Here is a 16911-nt window from a genome sequence, read left to right as displayed (position 1 = left end):
ATAGGGTTAGAAATAATAAATTTCCATCTGATGTTACTTTTTCAGCCTCAAGGTGTCTGAACAAAAGTAACCTCCTGGTGGCTTGTAAGATGAATTTCCTTTGTTAATCAATTAACTCTGAAATAGTTACAGACTTGCACCTAATACCCAAGAGGAAAAAGACAAAAGGTATGGACATACGGTAATGGACACACACACATACACATACACAGAGTTACATACTTATTTCACATAAGCTCAATTAAGGGGCACGAGGGGCAAAAAGAAAGGCTGAAAAGTAGAAACATCAAGGAAGGCAGAAAATTCTAAGATTCCAGGTCATTTTTGGCAGGAATGTACGATGTGCAGAAAGGAAGGAGAATTACATGGTTAAACCTTTCTCTCAGATTGAAATATTCTTCTCCTTCTTGGACTCCTGATCATTTTTAAAACCCACTCATGTCATCTCTTCTGTGACATCCTCCTCAACCCCTCCAGGGACCTTCTTTGTGATTCCCCAGTACTCTGTATATATGTCTAGCCAAGCTCTTATTCCATTAGACTGAAAGCGACTAAGGGAGTAATATATTCAGTTATATAGACTAGACTGTGAAAAACAAGAGGAGACAGACCATGTCTTGGTTCTCTAACCCTGACCATCAAAGACAATGCCTGAAACAGTGGTTCACAGAAAATGTGGCATCTCAACTGTACCTTAAATGCTGGGTAGTTTTGAATTCAAGAAAGTCAAGAAGGACAGAGGAGCTGGAAGGTGAAAGTATGTGAGTACATAGGTGCTAAGAGTTATAAACAGATATTCAGGCAAAAGAAACAGCTTGAACACAGAAAGGGAGGCAAAAGTGCAAAGAACGTTATCAGAGATGAGCATTCATTTTGGGTTTGTAGAAGGAAATGAAGAAGATAGGGCTAGAAAGGTAGTTTGGAACTAGGTATCCAAGGACCTTGAGTGCCAAACAAATGAGTGTAGTATATTCTATGGATAACAGGGAGATACTAAAAGTCTAGAAGCAAGAAAGTGCGTAACCACTAATACAGATTGAGTATCCCTTAATAATGAAATGCTTGGGACCAGAAGTGTTTCAGATTTTTTCAGGTTTTGGAATATTTACAGCATACATACTGCTTGAGCATCCCTAATCCAAAACTCTGAAATTTGTATACTCTAGGAAAATTACTCTGATAGCGTTGTATAAGGTGTGTGGGAACAAAGAGACCCTTAAGAGATGCAGATAGTAAGAGAATAGAAGAAATCAAGGCTGTGGATACATACAGGCTACTGTTGGGGCTCAAAAAACAATATCCCAAAACGGTGTTTTGGCATGCTGACTGCTTTGAACTGAAGCACCCTGGAAGGGACTCAGAAGTAAAGTCTTTTTTTACCTTCTCCTACCCTTCTTTCTCCTGCTTTCCTTCCTCCCCCAATGCAGGCCATAGCAACTAGAATCCCTCTTCCCTAAAGCAGGTCATAGGAATTAGAACCCGTCTCCCCCAAAGCCAGCCATAAAACCTAGAAATATTACTGTAAACTTCCCCGACCTTTTTTGTTTAGGAGCTAGCCATAGAGAAATTTTCTGGCCTACCTTTGTCCAACATTAGGTTGTAAGACCCTCATTTCAGAGGGGACCTACGCCATACCTGGGAGGAAGAGATGTTACAACAGAGAAGCCAAGAAGAATCCAAATAGACAGGCCTTGCTGGGTTTTCCCACTCAGTCTATTACTATTAGATCATTCTCTTTTTGTCCAATCACATTTCTACACAGCTGTCCATTCTTCATTGAAACAAAACAGAAAAATAGACAGTATTCCCTGGGTCTTTGGGTCTTCATTTCTGAGAGCTCCCATATCACATAAAACTTTAGATTAAATAAATTTTTTATGCTTTTCTCTTGTTAACCTGTCTTTTGTAATAGTAGTTTCAGCGTGACCCTTATGATGGAGAGGAAAGGAACCATACCTCTTCCACCCCCACACTAGACAGATGATTTAAAATAATAGTAACTTCCAAAAGCAAACAAAGTCATCATCACTAACAGCCCCATGGTGTTCAGTACTAAAGGTTTTTCATGTCCCTGGAAACTTTTCTCACTTACATATATAAGAACAGTGCTTTCCATTGAAAATGTTCAAATAAAAAGATAGTCTTCAATTTTCAGCAACTGACATCAATGACTCAAATATACCAGGGTTACCAACTTTCAGCACCTCAGAAAGGCAAGTGGTAAACAAATGTGTTTATATCAGCCAGTCTGTTTTCTGACACCAGTCAGAGCACAACAGGGCCATGTTGGTTAAGAGGGCAGGCGGTGGACCCAGACATCCCATCACTTATCAAGTGTGAGTTATTTCTTTGTTGCTCAGTTGTCTCAAGTGTGAAATGGGGATATGACATATCTACAATCTCACAGTGCCTACAATCCTATGTGAGGACTGACTGAGTTAGCACATTGAAAAGTCCTTAGATCCATGCCTGGCACACGACTACTGCCATCACCACCGTCATCAGCAGTGTCCTCCCTGGTCTAGTCTGGTTCCACAGTTGCTCCCTGGCCACCATGAACTCTACTGCTAACACAAGTGAAAGAAGAGGAAAGGAATGGATACAGGTGATCAGAAAGAGAAGGGAGAAAGAAGAAAGACATAATGGAAAACAATCTAACCCTATCAATGAGACAGACTCGGAAGGAAAGTCCAAAGATGAGAGAATGGGGGCAGTGCTGCACTGTCTCAAATGCCATTTGCCAGAGGTCAAAATGTTACTGTTTGCTCGATGTCCTCATTACTTCATGTACACACTGTAGCTAAATGTTAAACCACTGGCACAGGAGTGAATGCAGTCATCTTGCCCTATCAAAGGCAGCATGCAGGACTTGTGGCTGCGTGCCACAAGACCTGCCATGAGGACACTACAAGATCATCCTGTGAGTCTGGTGGCTATTCAAGTCAAAACTCCAGGAAGTTTGGTTTTTATTTTTTGCTTTTCTAAAAATTATAATTCCTTTTTTCTCTCCAACATTTTATTATGAAAAATTTCAAACATATAGAAAAGTGGGGGTGGGGGGAAAGTACAGTTAACGTGTGTATCTACTATCTAGATTCAATAATTGTTAACACACTACCTTACTGTATTGATCTGTGTATATATATTTTTTTCTGAATAATCTGAAAGTAAGTTGCAGATATTATGATATCTGACCCAAAGTACTTTAACGAAGATATTCTCCTAAATACTACTACTACTACTACCATCCATGCCTAGGAAAATTAAAAATCATCTGAGGTTCTGACACTGTTGAAATGCAATGAGGTCTATTTACATCTTGCAAATAAAAGCTGGTTTGTATATTTTAAATCAGGTAGAAGGTAAATCTGACAAGGACCATGACTTGCTCTTCAACAGCATCAGTGAACTACAGGGGTAAAGTCAGCAGAAAGTGCACACCTTAGTACAGGATCTTCCAGAAGCACCATGGCTCTCCTCAAGTTCCTCAAGAAATGCTTATAAAGGACTGGCTAGTTAGCTCAGTTGGGAAACCGTGGTGCTCATAACACCAAGGTCAGTGATTCATATCCCCATACTGGTCAGCCACCAAAAAAAAAAAAAAGAGCAAGAGAGACATGCTTGTAAAAATTCACTTAAAGAGACTCTTTTGATTATAAGGATTTTTTTCTTCCTTCCTGATATCTCCTTTCTTAGATTTTCCTAATTTTTTTTTTACAATGGGCAGATTATTATACTTAGAAAACTTTTTTTTAAGTAATTTTGAATTCTCTAATGCCAATAGAGATGTTTCTTCACCTCCTAAATCACTGCAGTTAAAAATACGGCAAGAACTATAAAGTTGCAAGATAATTTGCCAACATACTGCCTAATAAATAAAAAAAAAAAATTAACCTCATGGCTTTCTGTATTATACGTATGTTATAAAGCTTTATCCTCTCTAGAAATACATCATATATTTGGTTAAAAATAGTATTTGTGGCCATTTTTATAAAAAGTTGGGCATTTGATTCTTGGTTAGAAACTACATGCTTTTATAGAAAAACAATTAGCTTAAATTTGACTCACTATATCTTCCAGGAACACAGCCCTCACCATGGGGAAGTCTCATGTAAAATCACTTTTTAAAGGAGATACTCTGTTTACTAACAGCTTATTTCTAGAGCACATGAATCATTCCTGTTATAAACTGACATGCAATTAGATGGTTGCTATGGTCTAAATGTTTGTGTCCCCCAGTAATTCATATGTTGAAATCCTAACCCCCAAGGTGGTGGTATTAGGAGGCAGGGCCTTTGGGAGGAAATCTAATGGGATTACTGCCCCCTACAAAAGAGACCCCAGAGAGCTCATTCACCCCTTCTGCCATGTGAGAACGCTGTAAAAAGGCTGCTATCTATGAAAGAGGAAATAGACCCTCACCAGATAGTGAATTTGCAAGTTCCTTGATCTTGGACTTCCCAGAATCCAGAATTGTGAGAAATAAATTTCTGTTGTTTATAAGCCACTCAATTATAGTATTTTGTTATAGCAGTCCGAAAGGACTAACACAATGGATAACATTGAACACTAGGTTAGATTCTTACCAATTAGTGTTAAAAAAAGAAAACTGAGGGCAACAAAGAAGACACTTACCAGACTGGTACTCTGAACAGCCTCCAGCACAGCCATGGCTGCAGCTTCATCCTGGCCAGTAGCATTCAATACGGCAGTGTTTTCCTGGGCCAGCCCAACCAACTGCCCACTACTTGTACTCTTCAGCTTATCTGCAATTCGCTGGTTTTCTTTCTCTAGCTTGATTTTGGCTAGTTGTGCTTCCAACATCCAATGTTCTTTTTCCTGCTCCAGTTTAGAAATCTTTTCCAAACTCTGCTGAACCTTGAAAAGTAACAAGAGTTTTGCATCTTAGAGAATAATGCACACAAAATTTAGTGGCCAAAGAAATAGTTTACAGAGTGTAAACCCAAACTACCTCATAGAGATAAAAACAATAAAGCTTGACCCTGAAATAGGGAGAGATCTATTAAACAGATTTCAAAAAGCACAACCATAAATTGAGAAATTGAACTGGAGTAAAAGAAAAAATCGCTACTCATCCAAAGACATCATTAAGAGAGTGAAAAGGAAAACCAGAAAGTGGAAGAATCAATATAGCATGTATCCAACAGAGATCTAATATCCAGAACATATAAAGAATTCTTGCAAATCGATAAGAAAAAGCTAGTCAACCTAACAGAGAAACAGGCAAAAAACAACATCAACAGCAAAAGACTTGAATGGTACTTGAACAAGACTATAAATATATAAGAAGAGAGTGCTCACTTTTCACTAATTACCAAGGAAAAGCAATTTAAGCCACCCTTTCAATTAAAATTAAAAAGACAGAAAATACAAAGGTGGGCATGTTTGTGGAGCAATTGGAACTATCACATAGCATTGAATAACAGAAGCCAATTCTGAAAGAGTATACATAGAATAACTGCATTTAATAAAAAGGTCAGTATTAGGCAACAAAACTAATCTGTAGGGTTAGAATGCAGGATGATGGTTATCTTTGAGGGGGAGGAGAATAGTAACTGGAAAAGGGCATCAGGAAGGCTCTGGGGTCCTAGTATTTTTCTTAAGGTATACCTTACATGGAGAAATGTCTCCTTTTTATTTTTTTTTAATATAGGTGCTGGTTATATGTGTTCACCTGTGATAGTTCATTGGAATGTACATTAATGATCTGTATATTTTTCTATAAGTATGTTATACTTAAATAAGAAGTTGAAGAAAAACTAATGCTCAGGGCAAATAAAAGCTTGAGAATTATAAAAATAATAGCAATCTTATAGTGAATTCTAACTGTTTTATCAATTATCATGATTGAGCAATTACCATGTTCCAGGCACTGTTCCTCCCATTATCCTACTGAAACTTCTTAATAGTCCTACAATTCTTATCTCCCAAAGGAGAAATCTAAGGCTCCCAGCAACTCAACCATCTGCTAAGCTTGCAAATGGCAGAGCCAGGATTTGGGACCCATCTGTCTGGCTCACAAGACTGATTCTTTTTGCTGTATCACACTGCCTCCCATTGGCTCAACTAATCCTTACAAGACCCTGAAAGGTAGATATTATCCTCATTTTAGAGAGGCAGAAAGTGAGACCCAGAGTGCTTATTAGACTAGCCTGCAAGCTGGTCAATGGCAGAGTAGGAAAAGCATTAGCTTTGTCTTTTTTTTTTTTTTTTTTTAAAAGATGACCGGTAAGGGGATCTTAACCCTTGACTTGGTGTTATCAGCACCACACTCTCCCGAGTGAGCCACAGGCCAGCCCAAAGCATTAGCTTTGAAGTCAGACAGTTTGACCACTTAATAGCTACTTTGGATAAAGATTATTAATTTCTTTGAGTCTTGGTTTTCTCACATAAAAAAAGAAGAAAATCCAAAATTAATTTTTAAGATAGTCTACATTTTGTTTTTCAAGGAATCATTTTGTGGAGTAAATTTTTAGTTCCAACACCCTAGTGCATTAGTTGAAAAGATAAGTGATATGTTTCTAATGAAAATAAGGTCAGCATTGAAAAAACATTGTCTCAGGTGAATTTATTTGTGTCCCCTTTAATACAAATATTTCCAAAACTAAAAGCAAGCCAGATACTAAAATAAATAAATCTCTGACAAAACCTAAATTGGTGTTTATACCAATTTCTGTAAAAGACAGTACACCTCCCCCTCTCACCTACTCCCAAATTCAACTGATCAACTAAATACTGGAAAATTTTCATTCCTGCTCATTTAATGAAAATAACTCACTGAGTCTCTAGTCCCCCTCCCCTTTTTTGCCTTAATATTTCTAACACTTAAATTTAGTGCCTAAAGAAAGAATGAATCATCATGGCCAAAGTGTGTTATTACTTTGGTCCAATTTAACACCAATTGAATCAAGATGACTTACAGTATCAACACATGTTTTTCAAGGAATTATGCATATGGTGCTTTTTAGTACGTATTAAACAATTAAAATTTTTTTTTTTTTTTTTTTTTGTGACCGGCCGCACCGCGCTCAGCCAGTGAGTGCACCGGTCATCCCTATATAGGGTCCGAACCCGCGGCGGGAGCGCTGCTGCGCTCCCAGCGCCGCACTCTCCCGAGTGTGCCACGGGGTCGGCCAACAATTAAAATTTTACATGTTTACTTATGTAGTCTATTGAATCACTCTATATATTTTAAAAACCTCCTCCAGGGGATTTCACATCTCTGGTTTCAACAGTTTCCATGATTTTCCAAGTACCATACCTGTTGGGCAAGGCCTTCTCGACTTTCAGTAGAGCTGAGAAGAACCCGGCGGTTTGCCAGTGCTTCTTCATAGGGCACAGACTCCAAGAGGGGCTACGGAAAAAGCATCATGAGAATCAAAGAAAAAATTGTATCACCCCCCCAATCCTACTTACACAAATAAGAATGCTAAATACAGTATGATAATAAATTCAGATGAATGCCAACATAGATTATTTCCTTCAATACATGTGAAAAGAAAAAAAAATTTTTTAAAGAAAAATAATGAAGGAGAACTTATCATACCAATTATAAGCTACACTAACTAAAACCACATGGAATTGCACCAAAATAGACAAAGGACAGAATAGAAAATCCAGAAATAGACAAAAGCAAACACAAAAATTTATTGTGTGACAAATATTGCATTTCTAATTCAATGGAGAAACAATGGACTGTATAAATGGTGCAAGGACAACCAGGTAATTATTTAGAAAAAGAACTATTTAGATGCTTCTTTCACATCTTCTATCAGAATAAATTCTACATCTATTAAAGATTTAAATCTAAAATTTTAGACTGAAAAAATACTGGAAGAAAATATAGGTGAATATCTCTGTAACCTTGGAAAGTATCTCTGACTAAGAATAACAACAATAAAGAAAAAGACCTGTTTATGATATAAAAATCAAAACTTCTATTTAAAAAAAAAGACTACTGCAAACTGGGGGAAAAATTCTCCCCACATAAACACATGATTAAAATCCTTAATATATAAGGAGCTCTTTCAACCCTAATTAGAAACATTTATTTAAAAATAGGTAAAAGACCTGAACACAGAATTGACAGAATAAATACAAATGATAACTATGAAAGGATGTTACACATCATTAATAAGCAAAGACATGCAAATTAAAATAACACAAGAAACCTCTCCTCTCTGAGATTGATAAATATTAAATTTATGGTTCAAATTTATATACCAATTGTAGCCTTTCTGAAGTATAGTCTGGACAAATGTGCCAAATTTGAAACATTCATAGACTTTGAACCAGCAATTCAATTTTGGGTAATTAATTTTAAAGATACAATTAAAACAATCAGACAAATATAAGAAGATAGGTAGCCTTATACATTGCTAGGAGTGCCCTTCAGAGTCCCTACTCTGAAGGGCAATTTGGCAGTAACTATTAAAATTTTAAATGTATAAACCATGTGGCCCAGAACATTCTACCTCTCAGTATTCCACACGTGCCCAAGAAAACCTTTACAAGACATTGCAGTATTATTATCACAGTAAAAGAACAAAATCAACCCAAATGCCCACCAATTAAGGGAAACCTAAACAAACCATGGAATATCCATATTATAGAATTCCATGCTGTATTTAAAAGGAATATAGTAGGCACCACATGTACTGATATAGACAGATCTCTAAAACAGATTTTAAATGAAAAAACAAATTGCACAATGAGCCATGCATTTAGGTTAAAAAAAAGAAAAAAGAAAGAAAGAATATTCTATATATTGTTTCCAGGTTTATACAGATGCTTACAAATGCTGAAAAAGCCTGAAAGGTTACACAGCAAACTGATTAATATGGTTAACTCTGAAGAGAAACTGGAACTGGGGATTATAATTTACCTGTAATGTTCTAATTTAATGTGAGACGTGTTTATGCACTGTGTAATTAAAAATTCAAAAGAAATGAAGAGAAAAAAGTAAAATGCACAAAGTTGCATATGCAAGAACACACACTGCAGCATTGCATGTAATAGTGAAAAACAGGCAATAACCTAAATATCCACCAGGAATGGACTGGTTGGTTAAATTACACACATACAGAATGGGATACTGTAAGGGTATTAAAATGATTACAGTAATTGATATTATACATATATATTTTTAATATATACAAACATATCCAAAATATATTAAGAGAAAAAAAGATTCTAAAATAGTATATGCAACTAGATACATTTTGCTTGTTATACAGTGTATGTGTGTGTACTCACACAATAAAATTTTTTTGGATATAGATATACTCTAACAAAGTTAAGACTAGCTACATGTGGGTGGTGGGATTGAGGTGATCATAATTTTCTTTTTAATGTACTGCTGTATCTTATGATTTAATTATTTATTTATTTTTGCAATGACCACATATTCTTATTTCATTCAGAAAAAATTATAGACATTTCAATTTTTTTTTTTTTTTCTGTTTCTACAAATTTAAGATTTTCTGAAGTTTGATATTTATTGACTGCCTGGCTACATAACCCCAGGCACTCTTACAGGCAAAGCCACTTATCAGGTAAGGTTTGGGTCTCTATAACCACCTCTTTCCCCAAACCTCCCTGTGGCAACAATCACCAACCACCTGCACCCCCAAATTGTGTAAAATATAAACAACATAAACAGTGGAAAAACTCTTGCCATTCTCTAGAATGATTCCTGATTTTTCCTCTGATTTAAATGTTAACAGCAGCTCACAAACCTTTCTCAAGGCCTTCATATAAGCAGCAGCTTTTTTCTTGTACTGTAGCATGCATTCGGCTGATACAGGACTAATGAATCCACTCGCTGCCTTAGGCCCATAGCTCAGTGAAGCAATGAAGTAGTCCACATTGTTGCTGAAGAAAGATGCTATCTAAATGCAGTGTGACAAGAAGATAGATTTTGTTCTCCAATAATATATCTAAAATACATATCTAACAGCTTTCAGAGCAAAGTTTAAAGATGCTGAGACTGAAAATGATATTTCAGCACTTGCACAAAAGCCCACATTTATTTGAGAGGAATACCTAGGAAATGATTTATAATAAAAAGAGGATACCATATAAATATCAAGAACAAACTTCTGACATGTCCTACTCTAGATAATTTCTATCCTTTCTGTAAACCAAGACAGATTCTGATTCATTCTGTAGTTGACTTTCATGAGATGTTTACCTCATTAATTTCTGCCACTGCTCTCGAAATATCCGTTTGGATTTATACATTCTACTTGTATTTTAACTTTGAATATTTCATATTCCAACAGAACACATGATATAAGCATATTGAATATGTAATCTCCACCCTAAATTTAATTCTGAAAATCTCTATTTCTAAATTATAAATATAATAGAGAAAAGACTGAAAATCCAGTAGACTCTTGTCATTTAAAGATTTAACATCTGTTAAATCTATATAAGCAGCCACAAAAATCCATGAATGTAATATTGCTGGGCCATAATTTTGAATCTACAGTGCTCTACAAAATGGTGATATAAACAAAAATGTCCAGCTAAATGTCCTAGCCAGAAATATTAACGTCTTGGATACATAAAAGAGCATTCTTTTTTGATAAGAAAAAGTGATTTGTGAAACAGTATTCTGTCTTCGCAAAAATTGCTCAAAAATTAAGCAATTAATCACTAGTGGTCTGAAAAGTTATATTTTTCCTTTATGTTTTCCTATATCAAATGAAATTCTGCCTTAGGTAGTATTGCATGAAATGAGAATTCCAAAAATCTTGAGCTACATATTCCTTGTGAATAATGTTTGTTTGTATTTAGGTCATGGTAGTATATGGTCAGGTTTATTTTCTTCCTCTTTCTAATGTATCTACAATTTCCAAACTTTCTCGAATATGCATATGCTACATTTTCCTACTGTTTATTTTTTAATTACAAACTGCAAGTTCAGTTTAATCAAATCACATTATCTGTCACCAACTAACAGTTCAAATACCTATTTTAGTTAAAAACCATCGATATAGGAAAAATAAGTTGTTCTGGTATACAGTAGAGCTAGACATCTGTAATTAACAGTAATTTGTTGTATGCTCTCAAATAGCTAAAAGAGAGGAGCTTAAATGTTCTCATCACAAAGATATGATTAATTTTTGTGATGATGAATTTGGTAACTACCGTGATTTGATCATTATATATTTTATACATGTACTGAAATATAACTCTGTATCCTATAGATATGTCAAATCAATACATTTCAATTAAATTTTTAAAAGTCTACAAAAATCCCAGAGTAAGGATCAGATACCTTTCCATAAGACAACATTTTAAAGTTTCAGGCAAAGCAAAGCTAAAATAAACTGTGAAATATATACATATTTACTATTTCAGAGTTCTTATATAAGGCAGCAGAAGCAGACTCCTGCAAAATGACAAGATTCTTTTTCCAGTATTTTTCTTAACTGAATCAAAGTTAGGATTATCCTCAGAATTTTCTGGAATGGCTTGGATGAAGGAGGTAAAGACAACACATTTTAATCTTGGCCCCACACTATAGTCAATGGTCACAAAGACTGGTCCAAGTTTGACAAAGATGACATTGAATGTCTAACATGATCTGTGATCATTTCTGATTAACTTTATACCACTTAAAGAAAATTTGTACCTATTATGGTCAACCTGTCAGAAAAAGAATGGTATATAAATACAGATACAGAGCTTAGCATGTCTTTGAGAAATTATGTTGAGTCCAATGAAAAAAATGGGCTAAGATAGTTCTAAATACAGTCCTCTTGTTTTTACACATGCAGAGTTATCAGAGAAATCTTAATCATTAAAGGTGTTGATGACGGCTGCATGAACACATACCCTGAGAATGTGACTTCTGTCTCAACCAGAGTATCCACAGTCAAAGGACTTTTAAAGAAATTGCACTTTGGTCAGTTTATAATAATAATTAAATGCTTAATGATCCAAATGATCATTATCTAATATTAAGAGTTCAATGAAAAGACACATGTTGAAGTCATTTTAAGATAGAAAACCACAAAAGCAACATTATCCATAAGTGTTACCAAAAAACAAACAAACCAAAAAATAGGAGGGGAAAAAACTCAAAATATTAATGGAAGTTGTCATGGGATTTGTTTTTTATTTTTATTTTTCTGTATGTTCCTAATGTTCTATATATCAGACCCTTTATATACACAAGCATCTACATTGAAGCCATCTAGAATCTTCAAATCACCGAATATTGCATTAAAATATAAACAGTGAGTGATCTACTCACTCATTGCAAATACTGAACAGTCACTACCATATTGTTTTAAATATTGGGTAGGAAGAAAGAAAGGGCGGACAACTTTATTTTACAAAAAAAACCCTATATTCCAAAATCCTTGCACAAATCAATTTTCTTATGTCATTTTTTTTAAAAAAGCATATTTAAGAATTGAACATTAGTATAAGCCAGAGGAAAATTACCTTTCCTGCTCCATTCGTTAATGCCACTACTGATGACAGGATACAGTCATTAGTTGTTATCAGTTTCTGTGTTGCTGTTGGAAGTTCATGCTCTATAGTAGCTTTTTGACTATAATGTTTAGAAATATCTAAAAACAATCAAACGAAAACTCATTACTACCTATACACAAGTCACATACAGATAACTAGCCCGTTCACTTCTCATATCTACTCTTACAAATTTATAAAGTAAATTCAGCAAAGAATGGTCCCAAGTATCAGAATTGTGCTGAATATCAATTAGGTCACAAATCCATGTTGAAAGAACAGAAAGAAGTGAAGGTCTCAATACCATCTTAGCTGTCTTTACTACAGCCACCAGCTTGTGGGTTTGAGTCTTCCTCATTTGAATATCAGTCCTTTTTCTAGCATCGGGTAAATAACTCTGACCAGTACTTACCAGTTAAAAACCATTGTTTTGATAGTTTAGCAGGCACTAATGAGAAATTATCTTGTACTTATATAAGCAACCCATGAGGCTGGAACAGAATAGCCAACGTAGGCGTGATGCCCCGCAATCCTTAGCTAGTTGGACCTTAGCTAGTTTGCTGGTGCACATCCTAACTAGCAATGAGAAATGCCTGCATAGCCTAAAAAGGTTTGGATACTCCGGTGTCTGACTTCATGTGTTATTCCCTTCAGGCCAAGAATATTACAATAAAGGCCTATGTTTAGAAAAACATAGAAGAGTGGCTTAAATTTAAAAGGATTAAGAGAAACTGCTGTAGGTGAGAGAGCTCAACCAGGTAAACTTTGGAGTTTTCTGGGTCTCTCAGTTATAATGATTTTGTCCTGGAAATAAGGGAAAATGGGAGAATTTTAAGACAATGTTGATTTACAAGGAAGGGTAATTATATTTTTAAGTAATAAAGTGTTTACAGTACAGCTTCAAGTTTTTTAGAATATTTCAGTTAAAGAGCACTAATTATCATTACCAACAAAGCTAAAACCAAATCACAAAACATGAAAATGAACTTTGACAGCAAGTATGTATGCAGAGAATTTCATTTATTCAGAATTTAAAAACTTAGTTGATGTTACACTATAGATAATTAAAAGGGAAAATAAGACTATTTGGAAAGAAATGGTATTTGAGATTTAACTGGATATGATCATGACATTTTAACACAGAATCACTATGTTCTAAGAATGAAATTATTTTCACTAAAATTTTAAAACTAGGGAATTGTTTAATTAATTTATATATATTTATATACTTTTATGCACCTGTATACACCTTTAATTTAGGATAGTTTTAGATTTACAGAAAAATTAGAGTTTCTATATACCACTACGCCAGTTTTCCCTATTTGTTAACATCTTACATTACTACAGTACAGCTGTCACAGCAAAGTAACCAACCAATTGGTGTATTACTGTTATGTTCAGTATATTTTTAAAAATAAATAATTATCTTCAATATATTCATAAGATATCCAAGTGTATAAAAATTCAGTTAGAATGCTGAATACTTTTTGGATACTGAACTTGCTAGTCCCTAAAGCAGACATTTTCTTTCCACACACCACAGACAGTTTTATTCAATATTTTAGTGTAAGTATAAAATATAATATTACAACTTGGTTGGTAGGCAATCTCGGTTGATTGGTAGGTAACTGAGGTACTTACGAAAGTATAATACTAAGAACAATGCTGTTGTAATTTGATTATAATCATTCTCCCGAACCAATTGTTTACTCTTTATTTAGTCCAAATATCTTAATTATTTAAGGTGTTACTTGACATAAATTTTAACTCCAAAAAGTACAAAGAAATCATGTGATCTAAACCACAGATTTATTTTTCCTTTTATGTTTCCCATAAGTCTACCTGCTGTAGACCTCTCGGAGACTAAAGATCAAACAATTCTCATTTAGAATGCCACTTGTTAAAGATTAATTCACTCCCATTTTAATTCCATGTAGGATACATATTTTTATAATACCCTGTCTCTCTTTTTATACTGAGACCAAGCTACCAGCCAGCCTACTAACTTTTCCTTGCCTCCCTCCTTCCTTCCAAATTAGATCAAGCAATTAGTCATGGCAAAGCAGGAGGGAAAGACATTTGAAAAAAAAAAAGAGTTCTCTTAAAAACAAAGCTTCTTCTTTTAATGCCAGTTAATGCTCACTTAGAGTTTTCATGAGAAATACGCAACAGTCTTCCAAGCTAGGTAAGAAGACAGACTTGAACTATAAACCTAGCAATAGGACCCCATAATCTGCTTGCCAAACATCCTTCATGTTTCCTATTGTTCTTTCATTTTTATGTTAATTTAAGGACAGAAACAAGTACAAGGCCTCTGACCCTCCCATAAGCTCCATCATCTCATTCCAAATAACAATAGTAACATTCTTTGATTTGAACCACTTGACATCTTCTCGATCTTATATAATGTATGAACAAAAGCATCCTTAGAGAATTTTGTATATTATAGATGAATTAAAACAGCAATATAAATAAATCAAGAGATTTTTATGTAAATAAAGCTTTAAGACCTCTTCCAATGGACAGCTACCTTCCACTGCTCTAGCACTTACTATTTAGAAATTCTGGAGAAACCACTAGCAGGAATAAACCATAATATCAGCATAGGAAAATTTAAAAAACAAAAAACAAAAAAACCCATAGCCACATAGGTACTTGGGGTTTCAATGGCATGGTTTTAGGTTAAGTAAGGTTCTGGAATGGAGGACTACAGCTAACTCTTAGCTCTTCAAACCAAAAGCTGCAGAAGAAAAAAGCACCATCCCTTGGGTTTTTTTACAGACCAAACTAAGTTCTGCAGTGTTGGAGATGCATATTGTCAACTACCACCCAGACTACCTATCCAAGACGTGATTTCTGAAACCACTGCTAGCTCCAGAAGTACAGTGACTTTTAAAGTTCCTTATAACTGAAGACAGGCCACGGCAAGGCCAGTTCTCCAGACTGAATGGTAAAGTGGTGCTTAGCAATACTGCTGAGACTAAGAATGAATCCCAGTGCGACAGGGATTCATGCATTATCATCTACACACCATAATCTATAAGGGGACCCCAAATACACCCCTCTTACACATATTATACAACACAGTTTTAAATTTTTAAAAATTATTTTCTGTGAAATTAGTGATTGTTCCTTAATTGTTAATACCACCACAATGAATCATCTAGGCACCTGGGCTATTTCCATTAGCCCTTAACAATTGCTCCTGCCCTCTCTTCCTTTTGCTACCCCAATGGTCCCTAAAAAGAAAAAGAAAGGGGGGAAAAACCGAGAAGCAATACAAGGCTGTAGATTAGGCAGGACTCAATCACAAGCTAAGATTGCTTTAAAAGATTCCCCTCTGCCCTTCAGCAGACTATATTCTTAGGAGCACAGAGGCAACTGAAAACTTACCAAGGTTTAAAAACAGATCTTCATTTCTTAAGGTATAAAGAAAAAGACAGGAGTTAAAACAGGCATTTTAAACAAAAATGCACAGGAGCGTGGAAAATTGGCATATTCTTTTTGAGAATTTTAAACGTTGGTTTCCTCAATTCTTTCATGCTTGAGCTCTAAGAAGTGCAAAGTATTTTGCTAAATGCCTCTGAACAGCATGTCTGATTTGGTAAAATTCACACACCTGCCTTACGTCAGTGTAATGTATTTTTGGCTAAAGTACTGCGCACAAGGATTTCTCTTCAGCACTTTGTTTACCTTCAGAAATGAAGCAGATGGAAAAAGCAGAAGGCAGTGAGCTGTGCACTTCAATGTAAGCCAAACACTTCTAAGCCTTTATCTCAGGTCTATTACCCTTGGTAGTACTTATTTAAATCTCATTCCGGCATTTCTGAGAAAGTGGGATGAAGGTTTTAAGCTTATGTTCTTTTTCAAGACTCACCTTTCATGACATCATGAAATCCACGCAGAGCAGCACCAACATTTGTTAAGACAGAACTGTAGTTTGTCTGAAGGAGTCCATCTGGCTCTGTACCTAGGAAACCAAAATCATAAACGTAAATATTTTCCTGCGAAGTTGACCCCCTACCATCTCTCTCTACTTTGGGGAAGTTAGAGAATGAAGGTTGCTTGTAATACATCAGAAACAGTGGCTCTTAAAATACTTGCAGATACATTCAGACATATTGTGATAAACATAGATACATCTAACTGACTTGCATCTCCCATGTCACCAATATTTTTAATGGTTAAGAATCAAAATTAAATTACTAAGCAAAATTAAGTCTGTAGGGAAAATATAGGAAAATGGTCAGAGCCCCTCAGATGATCAGAATCTTGCCGAGCATTTGATGTAAATACGCGCGTGTGCCCAGCTGTTACTTGGTTATTGTCTAATGTACTTGCGCATGTGCACCCAGGTGTCCTGGGTAATGGACTTAAGTATAAAGGACAAGTGGCTCTGATCAC

General features: G+C 35.3%; 1 protein-coding gene across 1 annotated transcript in view; it reads right to left on the bottom strand.

The window, feature by feature from the left end:
* Positions 1-16911, bottom strand: part of PPP1R21 (protein phosphatase 1 regulatory subunit 21) — an 88564-nt gene that overhangs the window by 10142 nt on the left and 61511 nt on the right. Inside the window, exons 18-22 of the mRNA XM_063077769.1 lie at positions 16385-16477; positions 12481-12608; positions 9759-9911; positions 7283-7375; positions 4636-4878 (exon numbers count right to left, since the gene is read on the bottom strand). Of these exons, the coding sequence (XP_062933839.1) occupies positions 4636-4878; positions 7283-7375; positions 9759-9911; positions 12481-12608; positions 16385-16477 (710 nt within the window). The remainder of the gene's footprint in view (positions 1-4635; positions 4879-7282; positions 7376-9758; positions 9912-12480; positions 12609-16384; positions 16478-16911) is intronic.

Source organism: Cynocephalus volans, chromosome 14 (assembly GCF_027409185.1).
Source record: "Cynocephalus volans isolate mCynVol1 chromosome 14, mCynVol1.pri, whole genome shotgun sequence".
Classification (NCBI taxonomy): Eukaryota; Metazoa; Chordata; class Mammalia; order Dermoptera; family Cynocephalidae; genus Cynocephalus; species Cynocephalus volans.
The sequence above is the reverse complement of the archived record's forward strand: the minus strand, read 5'-3'. Positions and strand labels throughout refer to the sequence as shown.